The sequence below is a fragment of the Haliotis rufescens genome, unplaced genomic scaffold, assembly GCF_023055435.1.
Source record: "Haliotis rufescens isolate VD_foot unplaced genomic scaffold, xgHalRufe1.0.p SCAF_1, whole genome shotgun sequence".
NCBI lineage: Eukaryota > Metazoa > Mollusca > Gastropoda > Lepetellida > Haliotidae > Haliotis > Haliotis rufescens.
Window position 1 is genome coordinate 26,592,293 of NW_025963779.1, and position 16,843 is coordinate 26,609,135.

At 41.9% G+C, this 16,843-nt stretch overlaps 1 protein-coding gene across 1 annotated transcript in view; it reads left to right on the forward strand.

The window, feature by feature from the left end:
* The first annotated feature begins 12,984 nt into the window (after window positions 1-12,984).
* LOC124131705 overlaps window positions 12,985-16,843 on the forward strand; it is a 109,870-nt gene continuing 106,011 nt past the window's right edge. The window contains exon 1 of the mRNA XM_046495162.2: window positions 12,985-13,268. Coding sequence (XP_046351118.2) covers window positions 13,254-13,268 — 15 coding nt within the window. The 5' untranslated portion in view covers window positions 12,985-13,253. The remainder of the gene's footprint in view (window positions 13,269-16,843) is intronic.

Here is a 16,843-nt window from a genome sequence, read left to right on the forward strand (position 1 = left end):
GTATTTTTTTCATTTTGTTCGTTTGGTTGTATAAGACACATTGTTTACATGATAGTAAATAACATAGAGACTGTTCAAGTCTATCCGTGTACACTACCCTTACAAAATGATCAAACATACTTAACTCATGTTCTACATCAGCGTTCCATATTTGCTATTTTTCCGATAGTTAAAAAAATAAATGGGCTGTTTTAACCTAGATCTACTGCTACCATGCCAAGTATTATAACAAACGTACGGACACATGTATATTCCTACCTTTTTCAGACCTATATAATCTACAAGTGTTACACATACCACCACCACGGCTAAATGGGAAACCAAGACTTTGCTCCGCCTTTAGAAACATGCCAGCAACATCTTGTAAGCGGACACCAAGAATGAACACATGTACGCATGTGGGGAAGCGAACCCGGACATCCCGCATAACGAGGGAACACTTAAACCACGAGGCTATCCCACCATTCTTAACATGACTATTTAGGCAAAAAGTAATGCTTTTCATTGAACACAATATGTGCAGCGGCTGTTTGAGTGAGTGAGTATGGTTTTACGCCGCTTTTAGCAATATTCCGGCAATATCAAGGCGCCCAGAAATGGGCTTCACACATTGTACCCATGTCGGGAATCGAACCCGGCGTGACGAGCGAACGCTTTAACCACTAGGCTACCCCACCGCCCCGGCTGTTATGGTAGCAGGTACATGTTGTTTCCAAACCGGGTGCCCCAGTCGCTGCAGCTCTCTGTGCTGATCTTGGGTTGCGCTGCTTTGTCGTTCCCGGATGTGATGATTGAGTTTTCAACCTAAATTTTAACCTTGGTCTTTCAGCATGGTATCCGTACTTGGTCAGGACGTTGGTTTCACCAAAGGTAAACGTATCACGTCTACCCCAACAAGATTAGCTGTATACTGAAATACTGTTTTAACCAAATACACTCACTCACGCACTGTCTCTACACCCCAGGGTGATCAAAGTGAAATGAACCATGGCTACTCGGGGCTCGATGAGTCTTCCGCACCCCAAGAAGCTTAGTGGTTATAGATCCTGTGGGATTCGGGGTTAGAGCTGGTCACCAGCAGGTCGTAAGGGGGGACTCAATAGATCATGCAGGTCAACCGCGAAGAACCGGGGTAGAATAGGTTTTCAGCAACCAATGCTTGCCGTAAAAGGCGACTGTGCTTGTCGTAAAAGGCGACTAACGGGATCTTTTGGTCAGACTCGCTGACTTGGTTGATGCATATCATCGCATCCCGTTACGTAGATCGATGCTCATGATGTCAATCTGGGGATTGTCTAGTCCAGACTCGATTATTTACAGAACGCCGTCATATAGCTGGAATATTGCTGAGTGAGGCGTTAAACAACAAACAAACAAACACACCTTAGATCAGGGGGCCAGGCACGGTGACTTGTGTGTAATCACTGGATTGTCTGGTCCAGACGCAATTATTTACATGCTGCCGTCATATATTGGAATATTGCTGAGTGCGGTGTTTGGTTTGGCTGACACAGTTTTGATCACAGACCGCCGTGATTTAGTTGGAACATTGCAGCCTAAAGGACCATTCTCTTACCAAGATCTCAAGGTGGGGCGGTAAATACAGGCATACCACATCGACAATCCATTCTTCACGAAACAGTAACCATAGCATTAGAAGCAGTCATAAAATATGTAAAATGTCCGTTCTAATCACCTCTCAACACCCGTGAACGAGTTGATCAATCAGCGCCTAAATTGTGATTACCTCCCTTTGACAACGTTTTAATATCTGTTTATTACAAGTGATGACAAATTTTTAACTTTATGAAAACAGTGATCTACAATTTATAAACATATTGATTCGATGGTTGATGAGTAGGTAAGCTGTTATATACCACACGTTAGATGGACAGGAGTAGGAGAGGCGATGAGCCGGTGGTCTGATTCAGTGGCTGTGGGCCCTCATAACCCGATGGACCTGTGAAGATGCGGGGTAGAATAGGTCTTCAGCAACCCATTCTTGCCGTAAAAGGTGACTATGCTTGTCGTAAGAGGCGATTGACGGGATCGGGTGGTCAGGCTCGCTGACTTGGTTCATACATGTCATCGATCCCAATTGCGTAGATCGATGCTCATAATGTTAATCACTGGATTGTCTAGTCCAGACTCGATTATTTACAGACCGCACATTAGGCCCCGCCTGAGGACTATACTAAAGGAACCTTGATATTCAAAACTATCAAATCTGGTGGGTATATGCTCCGTGTATGCCTGTTATAGGCTGTGATATAACTGGAATATTGTTCAAAGCGGCGTTAAACCCCACTCACTCACTCACTCACCACTCACCACTCACTCACTCACTCACTCACTCACTCACTCAGTGAGAAACTGAGTACGGCATCCCTTGTATAACAATCCAAACCAAAACAATTATACTTTCCAAATTCAAAACATCTGACAGTTTTATTGAAATGTTTACGGTCACAAATGATCGTGATATGCAAGGGCCGACCTCGTTACGAACATCAGGATCTCATACATCTGTTGGTGGGATGAAGGGGTCCCCTATCGCGAGCACACTTGATGACAATTACGACAATATTTCAAACTGAAGTAATGCATCAACAAGACCAAAATGGTCGAATAATTAGCTAACAAACATTGTCACGAATATGACCATATGTTTTTAATATATATCCCTGGGCTATCGTGTACGAATACAACATAGCGGTCGCACAGTAAAGGCCACTAATGTTTGTTTGTTTGTTGCTTAACGCCGCAGTCAGCAATATTCCAGCTACATGACGGCGGTCTGTAAATAATCGAGTCTGGACCAGACAATCCAGTGATTTATCATGAGCATCGATCCACGCAATCGGAATCGATGACATGCATCAACCAAGTCAGCGAGCCTGACCACCCGATGCCGTTAGTCGCCTCTTGCGACAAGCATAGTCGCCTTTTACGTCAAGCATGGGTTGCTGAAGACCTATTCTACCCCGGATCTTCACGAAAGGACACTAATGATAAGTCTGATAGAAGCCTAAATTCTAAAATGAGAAAAAATTAGGAATGACCGAATTCGTAGCCAAGGTAAAAAACATTCTCCCACGACCACAAGTACGACCACCGCGAACAAGACAATATAAATCACAAACGGGACAATATATATCACGAACGGAACATGTATACCACGAACAGGACAATATATATCATGAACGGAACATATATCACGAACAGGATTCTAAATGTCACGAACGGGATTCTTAATATCCCGAACAGGATTCTAAATACTAGTATCACGAACGGGATTCTAAATATCACGAACAGGATTCTAAATATCACGAACGTGATTCTTAATATTACGAACAGGATTCTAAATATCACGAAATGGACAGTATATATCACGAACGGAATAATATATATCACGAACAGGACAGGAATGTGAGTGAGTATGGATTTACGCCGCTTTTAGCAATATTCCAGCAATATCACGGCAGGGGACACCATAAATTGGGGTGTACAAATTGTACCTATGTGGGGAATCGAACCCGGGCCTTCGGCGTGAGGAGTGAACACTTTTACCACAAGGCTACCCCACCGCCCCAAATAAAACGAAAGGGGACAGTACATACTACGAACAGGATTCTAAATATCTCGAACAGGATTCTAAATATCTCGAACAGTTAAGTTTAAACCACTGTATACTATATTATACTTATTTTCCCAACACAAAAGTTAGTGGTCAATGTTATTTTTTTCAAACACCAGGAAAGTACCAGTGTCCCTTACCTTTTTAACTGAGTATATCCTTCAAACATATCAGGAGTAGGGGTGGGATGTTGTTGAAATAGTTGCAAGTGAAAGTTCTTCAGACAGTGAGTAATCAGAGAGGGGTCTATGATTCAACTGATCTTATTTACCTAAGAGAGTATACCCGGGTAGAAAAGCACAGGACCTTATACACCCAGTCGAGCAATGTTCAGAAGGGAAAGAGAAGCGAACACAAGATGCACACACCAGTTGGTAGACATCATTTATCATATGAATCACGAATTTATCATTGTGAGGCAGTTAACATTGATTGATAGGTGCTCACTTTTGACAAAAAAGAAATCCGACAAGCAAATCATTAATTTATTTGCCTTAACCATCACCGGCGAGAAAGCGAAACCGTTGACACACCGTCTTTGTCCGCGGTGGGGGAAATATAACCCAGGCAGATTTAATTGCGTCATATATCTAAGGCGAAATAGTTCAAGTTTCACATTCCTCGGGCAGGAAGGTGTACTGCATAAAAAACAAAATTATACATTTGTGGTGAGCATGTTTGCCTTATAAGGAAGATGACACGCATGAGTGGCTTTGGGCTGTGATGTGTCGGGCCTCAGAAGAGTGCGTTTTGGGACCACGACACTGGAGATGTCAGGTTTAGCGCAAATTGTTGAAAACACCATGCGTAGTTCGTACGCAGGGCATCGTTTGCCTTCGGTTTCTGAAGAGGCCTACGGAAAAGGCGGAAATACTCGAAGTTGGGAGGTGTAAAGTGAATAAACTCCTTTAGCTCTGAAGAGTGTGATTATGACTTAACGTCAACGTATTACTGACAGTTCTTTTCTTACAACAGAGATATTCCTGTGTTCCGGAACAATACAAATCAGGAACACGTCGACATGATGAATGTAGCCAGTTTTAGAATGGATACCCTAAACCTAGTACATACAGTTTAACAAGTTATAACAAAATATAACAGGTCGAGTGCGAGAAACGCACGCACATAGTCATGGAGCTGCCAGAAAAAGGAACATTATCAAGTCAGATATTGGATTCGAACCCACAGCATCCCAGTTGCAGCACCTTAGACCACTGGGCCCCCGTTCCCCCTTACGGCATAGAGCACAATGAGGGATAACTAAACATACCAGTAGTCAGTTTTCATTTGAATAAACAGATCAGGTGGTTTGACGTTGAATCAGTGATTGAGTGGTGTTGTATATGGCGACGCAAAGACTACATGGATCTATGTACGTCCGTGGGCGGGGCCTGGAAATACATGTGACGATCTGATCCTTAGTTTGGCCGGTTCCTATGGCAGCAATTGCTGGGGGATATTCGTATCTGGAGACTCAACCGAGTTTTGTCACAGGGGTATTACATGCAAATGTAGGATGCGAGCAATGGGAATTCCATTGTACTACGACAGACATTTTCTAGATACCCGGTAGGATAAGATGGCAATGTCACTGATGTGACTGTTAACCTTCTAGCGCCTCATAGGCAGCTTGGGTTGTATACTCCCAAGGGAGCCGAGAATGAAAATCGAGAACATTGATCCACTGGGGTATTATTATTTTATTATTATTATTGTTGTTGTTGTTGTTGTTATTATTATTGTTATTATCATTATGCACAGATTAAAATAAAAAATGCAGCAGAGAGGGTTTTAGTGATCCTGGCACAGTCAGGCTGATTAGGCTCATCATCAGCTCAGGGCCCTTGACCCCTCTACACGCAGCCCAGACAGCGAATGGGACTTCTCCAAGGAAGCGCTGCCTAGTCAAACCCACCCAGAACTTTTGGGAGAATGTGAAAACTCCCCAACACTGCAGCCTTCTGCATTACACAGATTGTCAGAAGGGCTGTATTCCTGGTGGCAAACCCGGGTACTCTGCCAATGACAGTCAACAGATTGGGAGGTACCAAACCTGAGCCACCGAGAACAATGGGGAGTCGGACAACTTGGTACTTGGGATTCAAGCCTGACATTTCGAAAGCGAGGTCTGCATATTTCCCATGTTTTACCCAATCTTGTCAATCGCATTAGTGTCAAAAGGGTCAGAAAATTCAATGATATAAATGATTTCATTGGATTTATCAAAATGGAAAATATCAGGAGTGTTGGCCTGGTCCTGTTGGAGGCTGTATACGGACCTATTCCAAAGAATTTTGTATTTATCATTTTCCATGACGCCCCCTACATATTCTGGGTCGTACGTTGGATGGACCTCTGTGTCAAAACCACAAGCATGGCGAAGACGGTAATAAAATGATCGAGCCACGCCATCATGTCGCTTAAGATACTATGTTTGTGCCAAAGCTGCGCATCCGCTGACAATGTGTTGGGCAGTCTCATTAAATTCATTGCATATTCAACACTTCATATTATTATCATTCAGACAAGACATTATGTTTTCTACATAATTTACTATTCTAAATATAATATAAAAGACATTTCAACCATAACCTAACCTTAATCAAAATGCGGCGTTCCGACAGGCTGCGTTCCTCCCACACAAACTTAAATAGTCAAAACGATCCTTCACATAACTCTTTAAAATCCAACAAAGGAATGACACGGGGTGCTTACAATCCCATATTCCGTTTAACAACATTGCACAAGTCAACTACTGAAGCATACCAGTTGTCAGTACATTCCTGATACGGGTGGTTGGAGATTTAGTGAACCCTTGAGCCAAATATATTGGAGATATATTGTATAACACATTATCACGCTGTATATTGTGAACCATTGTATACCGAGGTAGAATAAATCCACTGTAGAACCGGGCATATATGAGTATACTGGGGTAGAATAGATCCACTGAAGAAGCGGGTATATATGATTATGCTGGGGTAGAATAAATCCACTGTAGAACCGGGCATATATGAGTATACTGGGGTAGAATAGATCCACTGAAGAAGCGGGCATATATGAGTATACTGGGGTAGAATAAATCCACTGTAGAACCGGGCATATATCAGTATACTGGGGTAGAATAGATCCACTGAAGAAGCGGGCACATATGAGTATACTGGGGTAGAATAGATCCACTGTAGAACCGGGTATATATGAGTATACTGGGGTAGAATAGATCCACTGTAGAACCGGGTATATATGAGTATACTGGGGTAGAATAGATCCACTGAAGAATCTATACTGGGGTAGAATAGATCCACTGTAGAATAGATCCACTGCAGAACCGGGTATATATGAGTATACTGTGGTAGAATAGACTCACTGTAGAAGTTGGTATATATCAGTATACTGGGGTAGAATATATCCACTGTAGACTCGGGATATACATGAGTATACTGGGGTAGAATAGATTCACTGTAGAACTGGGGTATACATGATTATACTGGGGTAGAATAGAGCCACTGGAGAACCGGGGTATACATGAGTATACTGGGGTAGAATAGAGCCACTGTAGAACCGGGTATACATGAGTATACTGGAGGAGAATACATCCACTGTAGAACTGGGGTATACATGAGTATATTGTTGTAGAATACATCCACTGTAGACTCGGGGTATATATGAGTATACTAGGGTAGAATAGATCCACTGTAGAACCGGGGTATACAAGAGTATACTGGGGTAGAATAGATCCACTGTAGAACCGGGGTATACATGAGTATACTGGGGTAGAATAGATCCACTGTAGAACCGGGGTATACATGAGTATACTGTGGTAGAATAGAGCCACTGTAGAACCGGGTATACATGAGTATACTGGAGGAGAATACATCCACTGTAGAACCGGGTATATATGAGTATATTGTTGTAGAATACATCCACTGTAGACTCGGGATATACATGAGTATACTGGGGTAGAATAGATCCACTGTAGAACCGGGGTATACATGAGTATACTGGGGTAGAATAGAGTCACTGTAGAACCGGGTATACATGAGTATACTGGAGGAGAATACATCCACTGTAGAACCGGGTATATATGAGTATATTGTTGTAGAATACATCCACTGTAGACTCGGGGTATATATGAGTATACTCGGGTAGAATAGATCCACTGTAGAAGCGGGTATATATGAGTATACTGGGGTAGAATACATCCACTGTAGAACTGTATATATATGAGTATCCTGGGGTAGAATAGATCCACTGTAGAACCGGGTATATATGAGTATACTGGGGTATAATAGACTCACTGTAGAACCGGGTATATATCAGTATACTGGGGTAGAATATATCCACTGTAGACTCGGGATATACATGAGTATACTGGGGTAGAATAGATTCACTGTAGAACTGGGGTATACATGAGTATACTGGGGTAGAATAGATCCACTGTAGAACCGGGGTATACATGAGTATACTCGGGTAGAATTATGTCCACTGTAGAAGCGGGGTATACATGGATATACAGGGGTATGATAGATCTAATGTAGCCACATTATTGCATTAAAAGTCGACTAAATTGAGTATCAGGTGGTCACAATGGGATTAGAGGTCACCATGCCCTGAAGGCGAGGATCGTAACTCATGCCCTCAACCACTGGTTGACCTGGCTCCGACTGGATGATTAACTGGTGCACGTATTTAATTTACTTATATTCAAGTACACGCATTCCTTAACAATAAGAACGACTAGTATGGTACGTACGGTATAATTAGTGTCCAAACAACCGCTCGTCACCTGAGCGATTATTAACATTATCGTTATAGACCAGGACAAAGCAGCTGCCGGTACTGGACATTGCAGACTAATTGAATCAATACTGTTTATGGGATCAGCGTGACAACAGGATGGATTATTTTCCGGAATTCCTGTTTGTCGTTTCCTTAGTCTGTAATGTTTGGGTTATGATTTATTACAGTAATAAGTCAAAACCTTCAAAAGTGGACGTGTATTTCATGACGGCTAGTCCTTCAGTACGCCATTTGTAAACTATTCCATTGACAAGTTACGAGACTGTCACTGAAGGCCCTTTGAACTGTTCCATTATGTCAACACACTCGACGCATGGAATTGGGTGCAATTACATTTTGATAACAGATTTGCAGACAGTGGGCAGTAGGTGGCTTGCTTTCAGTCACAGTGGGGTTATTGTTGTTTATTTGTTTAGTGCCAGAGCTGAGTTGAATAATGAATAGTAATGTGTCGAGCATTTTTTTTATGCTTACAAATCAATCAGAATGTAACTTATAAATATTTTATTTAACAATAACTTCAACCGTCACTGAAAGACATATTTTAAAAATTCACAAAGCATACTCTGTTCTTCACATACATCGACAACACGAATGCATGTATGGTGATATGTACACATTGACATTAAGGCCTCTTAAATAAGTGGAAAATATTAACTTGTATTTAAATGGAAAGATTTCCGCCCGTAACCCCTGTTTATTTTTTTCCTGGGTTAGGGCAACCTAACCCTAACCCTACATGGATATGTTAGCAACGTCTGACGATGGCTTATGATTATCTATTAAATGTCTAGGCAGGGGGTACGGTTGGAAGATTTACTTTTAATTCGAGAGTATGGAATATTGTGTGGTCAGTTACAGGTTTATAAGTCAAGTTAATTATAGTACTCTTTATCATGACTATTTTCTAAACTCCTAGAGTAAGGAAAGAGAATTGTCTTAGAAAGTTATAAATCTATTAACGTAAACTTGATGCAAATGTATCACAAGACCCAGTTTAGTCCGCCCCGCGCTCGAAGTATACTCTCCAAAAGAAGTAGGGTATATTCGAAAATTGCAGATGACAACAGAAATACAAAGAGGGGTCGAGTGATGGTAATGGGTGGAAAAGATTTGTTTGTTTGTTTGTTTGTTTGTTTGTTTAACGCCGTACTCAGCAATATTCCGGCTACATGACGCCGGTCTGTAAATAATCGAGACTGGACCAGACAATCTAGTGATTGACATCATGAGCATCGATCCACATAATTGGAATACGATGACATGCATTAACGAAGTCAGCGAGCCTGACCACCCGATCCCGTTAGTCGCCTCTTACAACAAGCAGGGTGGAAAAGGGAAGATGTACCATGACAATCAACAGAACATGTTGGCGGTGTATTGTGAGGGTGCAAAAAAACAAGGAAGACGCAGGGTTCGCAGTCAAAAAATGAATGTTTGAGATGACTTGATCAATAATGGATGATGGGTCATGCCCCACGATTCGCCAAACATTCGTTAAGAAGGCGTGGCATGGTCCCAATCGATCTCACAAAGACAATTCTAGGGGGAGTCTTGTAGCGCCTGGCCTAATTCGGCAAGCGTAACGAGTGACCTTTGACGTCGGCATGCGCGTCTCCCGATTATGTCCCAGAGGTGCACTATGGGTGAAAGGTCAGGGCGCATGCTTGGTCCTGGCATTCTAGGATGTTTTGCTGCTGGGGACACTCAGTTACGATACGTGCACGATGGACACGAGCGTTGTCGTCGTGAAAGACAAAACGTAGACCAGCATGGTGCGCAAACGGCACAACTATTGGCGCCAGTATGTTGTCTAGGTAGTACTGTCCGGTGATCCTTCCATGGTCAATATTCACTGGCGTTCTGGTAATTATAGTGATCCCGCCCAATATCGTTACAGACCCTAACCCAAATCTGTTATGTTGCCTTAAGTTGTTGTTCGCATGACGTTCTTTCGGACTCCTCCAAACACTTCCACGCCTATCCAGAAAGTTCATAGTGAATGTAGACACATCTGAAAACATTACACGAAGCCATCGATAATCAAGATCTATATTGTGATAAAACGGGTCTTACATCGCGAAGTGCATCAAATCACGCAAGGATAAAAAACATGAAAAGGTTTGGAAAATATCTGTTAACAACGAGTTGGCGGCGCACATGCTTTGCAAATCCTGCAATCGACCGAAATCTGCACGACAGTTTTCGAACCGGATTTCGAATTCGTTGCGCGATTTTGATTGGACTATGCATAGACTCGTTAGTCCAGCCAAAATGTAACTCCATAATACCAGCCTAGTTCGGCAAGTGTGGAAACTGGACTTTAATAATCAGTTAACTCTCTTGCCTCGGGAAGATGACAGTTTCAACAGTACTTGCATGCAGTTAATTTCTAATAATCTGGTCGGTAACTCGAACTCCGGTGGCTTGGCGCAAGTAAGCAGCTATTTGAATGGCTGTTTTGGGCTCGACTTCTTAAAGCCTGATTTCTGATATATCGATCCAGGACTTGCGTTGTTGACCTCGGCTGCTCCTGTGCGGGTACGATCATTAACATTTTGTGTCTGAAGAAACCTGTTCTAAAGTATGCAAATCACAGAGACACATATTGAATATATTGGCTTCCTCTCGCCGAGACTTACCAGTTTGAAGCATACCAATAACCCTAAGCATTCCCAATCTGATCACAAATACTGCACACAAAAACAAGATAGTACGCGTACGTGTTATTGTGGAAAATCAAACACTACTAGGGCTCAGAGCGATATGACGACCTTTCACAGAAGTGTCAATAATATCAAGAACGACCCCTCGCTCTCTCACGCCTCCTCATTGCATGGGGTGAGTTGGAGCACAAGCCTAGGTTTTGGTCCCGGGACCGTCTATCTCAGAGTGAGTCTGGTAGTCATTTTTCAAAGTTGATCTCTTTTCTGCCAACCGCTCATAACATCTATTTTTCATGATCCCTTACTTTTTTGGCAGAGTATATGAAGAGTCGGATCCGGAATCACGATGACGACGGTAAGATAAGACACGCTGACAGTGATTGGCGTGTGCCAGGAGTTTGATGTTTAAAAACTTGTTGTAAAAATATAACAAAACATTTTATGTTTTGGGATGCCCCAACATAACAAACAGGCCATTTATTTGGATAACTCTAACTATTGTCTCCTGGCTTGGGACAGACAAAACAGTGGTAGAATGAGTGGACAGCCCTGGGGGTACAGTGACACATCAAATCCACCCGGAGTGAGGTGACCGTGGTTAGTTTTAAAATATAACGTAGAACCTAGAGACCTAGGTACTTGCTCTGTGTAATTACACATACGTTGTTTGTCCTATAAATCATGCTACATTCTACGCTTGACGTTTAAGTGATGTTTAATAGGCAAATAATCGAGACTGGTGTAACACATGTGCATGAATGTTGTGTTGAGGGACGGGTTATTACATGCAGTGCGTGGAGTTGTCAATTACCACTTTTCAGTGTTACACCTGCAGCAAAAAACAACGTTTGACGTCGCTTGAAGAAACACGGGATTTCCGTGCGGTGAAGGTCACAGCGTGCACGTGCGCAAAGAGAGCGCCTGCAAATCAGCCACATGAGTGTACACACACACACACACACACACACACACAGTAGGTTTCGTCTATCAGAAAGACGGAGAGACAGTCAGATAAATAGACACACTAACAATTATAACGATAACAAAGAAGGTCAGCCAGTCATAAAGAGAGGTAGACATACAGTCAGACAGGTAGGTTTCGCCTTTCAGAAAGACGGAGAGACAGTCAGATAAATAGACACACTAACAATTATAACGATAACAAAGAAGGTCAGACAGTCATAAAGAGAGGTAGACATACAGTCAGAGAGGTAGGTTTCGTCTATCAGAAAGACGGAGAGACAGTCAGATAAATAGACACACTAACAATTATAACGATAACAAAGAAAGTCAGACAGTCATAAAGAGAGGTAGACATACAGTCAGACAGGTAGGTATCGCCTTTCAGAAAGACGGAGAGACAGTCAGATAAATAGACACACTAACAATTATAACGATAACAAAGAAGGTCAGACAGTCATAAAGAGAGGTAGACATACAGTCAGAGCAAAATAGAGTATTTTGTAATATTCTAATATATAGTAGCAGAAGTGCTGGAGGCAATGCAAAAGGTGATGTAACAAGATCAGGAAGTATTAATGGACAAGAACCCAAATCAAAATAATGAGAGACGTCTATACCCACCAGAATACCTTTCATAAATTCACAGTGTCCTTCATGGTTAAGTTTCATTTTAAACCCAGTGAACGTGATCATGGACTACATTACAACGTTCCATGACAAGATATTCATCTAGTCAACACATGTCAATCACTTATCATGTGTAAAGCCTTTACAAATTACCTCCATCTATTCATTTTAAACAGTATTACGCATTAAAATTTAAATCGTCACATGATCGAAGATCAACGGATTGTGCAAGTCTACTTTTCTACTTACGGTATTTCTGACAATGACACAAGAATAATGTTGACGTTGATAAAAGAACAGGAACGCTCCCGTTTCGATTCAGTGATTGCATTCTACGGTTTACTTGTCTGCCTGGAAAAATAGAGCACCTCGGCCAACTTAGTTTGTAAGGTCAGTCAGTCGGATAAGCTACCGCTCAAGAGGCTAGTTCACATACAGGCGGGATTTTTACCTTGAAACGCTACCAACACTGTGAGAACCATCCAAACAAAAACAATAGGAATAACTATAACCTGCGCCGTGACTTCCTTGGGGATACAGCTTTCGGAACACTTGTCACGATGGTCAGTCTAAAGGTAAATGTATCTAATAATATATCTATTTGTATACGACTGCTTTTAACGTTAATCAGTCATATCTACCTGTGGTCTAGATGTCTGCGCATCGTGATTTGTTTATAGACTCTTACAGGGAACATTAACTCACACACGGTGAGCAGACGACACATAATTTGTATCGTCTGCCCAACGTGTGGCAATTGCTCCATCACGATTCGTGAGCCAGCTTTGTTATGATAACATCGGGCTACCAGTGAAATCAGTGATAGCAAACATTGATAAAGGCAATGACCCATATTCCAACAGCAAATATATGGATTCAAAAGTATGTAGGGAAACCGAACACGAAGACCGGGCTGAGGCATGTGGCTAAAGGTAGGTTCTGCTTGAGTTGCCACAGACAGATAATGGAAGGCTTGACTACCCAGTTGTGACGTATACGGTATAATATAAATTGGCGCCTTCACCAGTTCAGCAGCTTGACTGGATGCCTCTGTTGTGTAGGGTAACTTTATCAACATATCTAAAGCCACCAAGTCTCCTATTACTTATGTCCAAACGGTTTTAGATAGGACCAAATTAATCATTGATTCACTAGCTTCTTCCATGGCATACTATATCATAAAAGTTCGGGGAGCCCTCTGAGCCCCTACAGGGCCTGGTACAAAAACAGAATTGAAGCACGAGTCCTGTAATTGAGACTTCCCAATCCTCAGTTCTCGTATCGTTAGATAGTGCACAGCAAACATTCGATGCGTCTCCACAAGGTGCATCTATTATAAAGTCCAGAACGTGAAGCGGCATAATTATTCCCGTCACAAATACCCATCGTTTGCCTCGCACACAATTATTTAATCGATTGGTTTAAAAATCTGTTTTTACAAATTAAAATTAATCTTGAAAAATTGGTATTACACACTTTGGGCATGAAGGTTCATTTAAAGTTGATATTCAAGCTTTATGTTACAAAATTCGTTCTTGACAGGCGATCTTTAACCGACTGCTTGCTTAGCTCTCCTTATCACATCTAAAACCAGCTCATGTTTGAGCTAAATTCATAGCACCTGTTTAACGAGCGAATATGCTAATTATATGTACATGAAAATTGTGATATACAAGGAAATTTCGCGATTACTCTTAGGATGCCTCTGTAGAGCTAGCTATAAATACGGTTGTAACATTTCCAGGGAATTCGGAGAGGCATGTTAAAAAACCTCTCACATATGTTTTGTGGCGAGTGTGATTATTAACAGTGGCGCGCAGTGTCGATCAGGTTAGGCTGTATGCTGGGTCGAATCAGAACGGCTGCGGACAGTTTTATTCTCAACTATTGCTCATCTTTCTTCGCTGTGTCATCATCCTTCCTACAAACACAGCAGCAGTGCAGCCCCGGGCTATGTTGTGTATCAGAGAGAAGGTGTTTATGTGTGGGTGCAGGCGGCCGACCTGATAGAACAGGCTGGATAGCTTCACTGTAGGCTGTTCTAGGGTGAGGGTGAGTGAGGGAGAGTGGTTCTATGCCACAAGTAAAGATCAAACTATACCACAACGTGACAACGCATGTAGCCATGTGCACATTAATACTATATTGCATATAGCCATGTTGGTCATGAATACGCTGTTGCAAATAGCCTCGTGAACAATGGATATCCTGTTGTATGTAGCCGCGTGTGCCACGAATACTCTGTTGTATGTAACCACGTACATCATGAATATATATCTGTACATAGACACGTGTATCATGATAACCCTGTTGTATGAAGCCATAAGTACCATGAATACCTTGCTGTATATAGCTACGTGCATCATGAATACCCTGCTGTATATAGCTACGTGCATCATGAATACCCTGTTGTATATTGCCACGTGCATCATGAATAACCTGTTGTATATAGCCACGTGCATCATGAATACCCTGTTGTATATAGCCACTTGCATCATAAATACCTCCTCGCTGGAATATTGATGAGTGCGACGTTAAACAACAAACAAACTGTACACCGTGTATTCCTATCGGTAATGACGAGCACTGCTTGTGTATTCCCATGAACAGTGACACGCACTGTTTGTGTATTCTCATGAACAGTGACACGCACTGTTTGTGTATTCTCATGAACAGTGACACGCACTGTTTGTGTATTCTCATGAAAAATGACACGCACTGTTTGTGTATTCTCATGAAAAATGACACGCACTGTTTGTGTATTGAATTCTCATGAACAGTGACACGCACTGTTTGTGTATTCTCATGAACAGTGACACGCACTGTTTGTGTATTCTCATGAACTATGACACGCACTGTTTGTGTATTCTTATGAACAGTGACACTCACTGTTTGTGTATTCTCATGAAAAATGACACGCACTGTTTGTGTATTCTCATGAACAGTGACACGCACTGTTTGTGTATTCTCATGAACTATGACACGCACTGTTTGTGTATTCTCATGAACTATGACACGCACTGTTTGTGTATTCTCATGAACTATGACACGCACTGTTTGTGTATTCTCATGAACTTTGACACTCACTGTTTGTGTATTCTCATGAACTATGACACGCACTGTTTGTGTATTCTCATGAACTATGACACGCACTGTTTGTGTATTCTCATGAACTATGACACTCACTGTTTGTGTATTCTCATGAACTATGACACGCACTGTTTGTGTATTCTCGGGAACTTTGACACGCACTGTTTGTGTATTCTCATGAACTATGACACGCACTGTTTGTGTATTCTCATGAACTATGACACGCACTGTTTGTGTATTCTCGGGAACTATGACACGCACTGTTTGTGTATTCTCATGAACTATGACACGCACTGTTTGTGTATTCTCGGGAACTTTGACACGCACTGTTTGTGTATTCTCATGAACTATGACACGCACTGTTTGTGTATTCTCGGGAACTTTGACACTCACTGTTTGTGTATTCTCATGAACTATGACACGCACTGTTTGTGTATTCTCATGAACTATGACACGCACTGTTTGTGTATTCTCATGAACTATGACACTCACTGTTTGTGTATTCTCATGAACTATGACACGCACTGTTTGTGTATTCTCGGGAACTTTGACACGCACTGTTTGTGTATTCTCATGAACTATGACACGCACTGTTTGTGTATTCTCATGAACTATGACACGCACTGTTTGTGTATTCTCATGAACTTTGACACTCACTGTTTGTGTATTCTCATGAACTATGACACGCACTGTTTGTGTATTCTCATGAACTATGACACGCACTGTTTGTGTATTCTCATGAACTATGACACTCACTGTTTGTGTATTCTCATGAACTATGACACGCACTGTTTGTGTATTCTCGGGAACTTTGACACGCACTGTTTGTGTATTCTCATGAACTATGACACGCACTGTTTGTGTATTCTCGGGAACTATGACACGCACTGTTTGTGTATTCTCATGAACTATGACACGCACTGTTTGTGTATTCTCGGGAACTTTGACACGCACTGTTTGTGTATTCTCATGAACTATGACACGCACTGTTTGTGTATTCTCATGAACTATGACACGCACTGTTTGTGTATTCTCGGGAACTTTGACACTCACTGTTTGT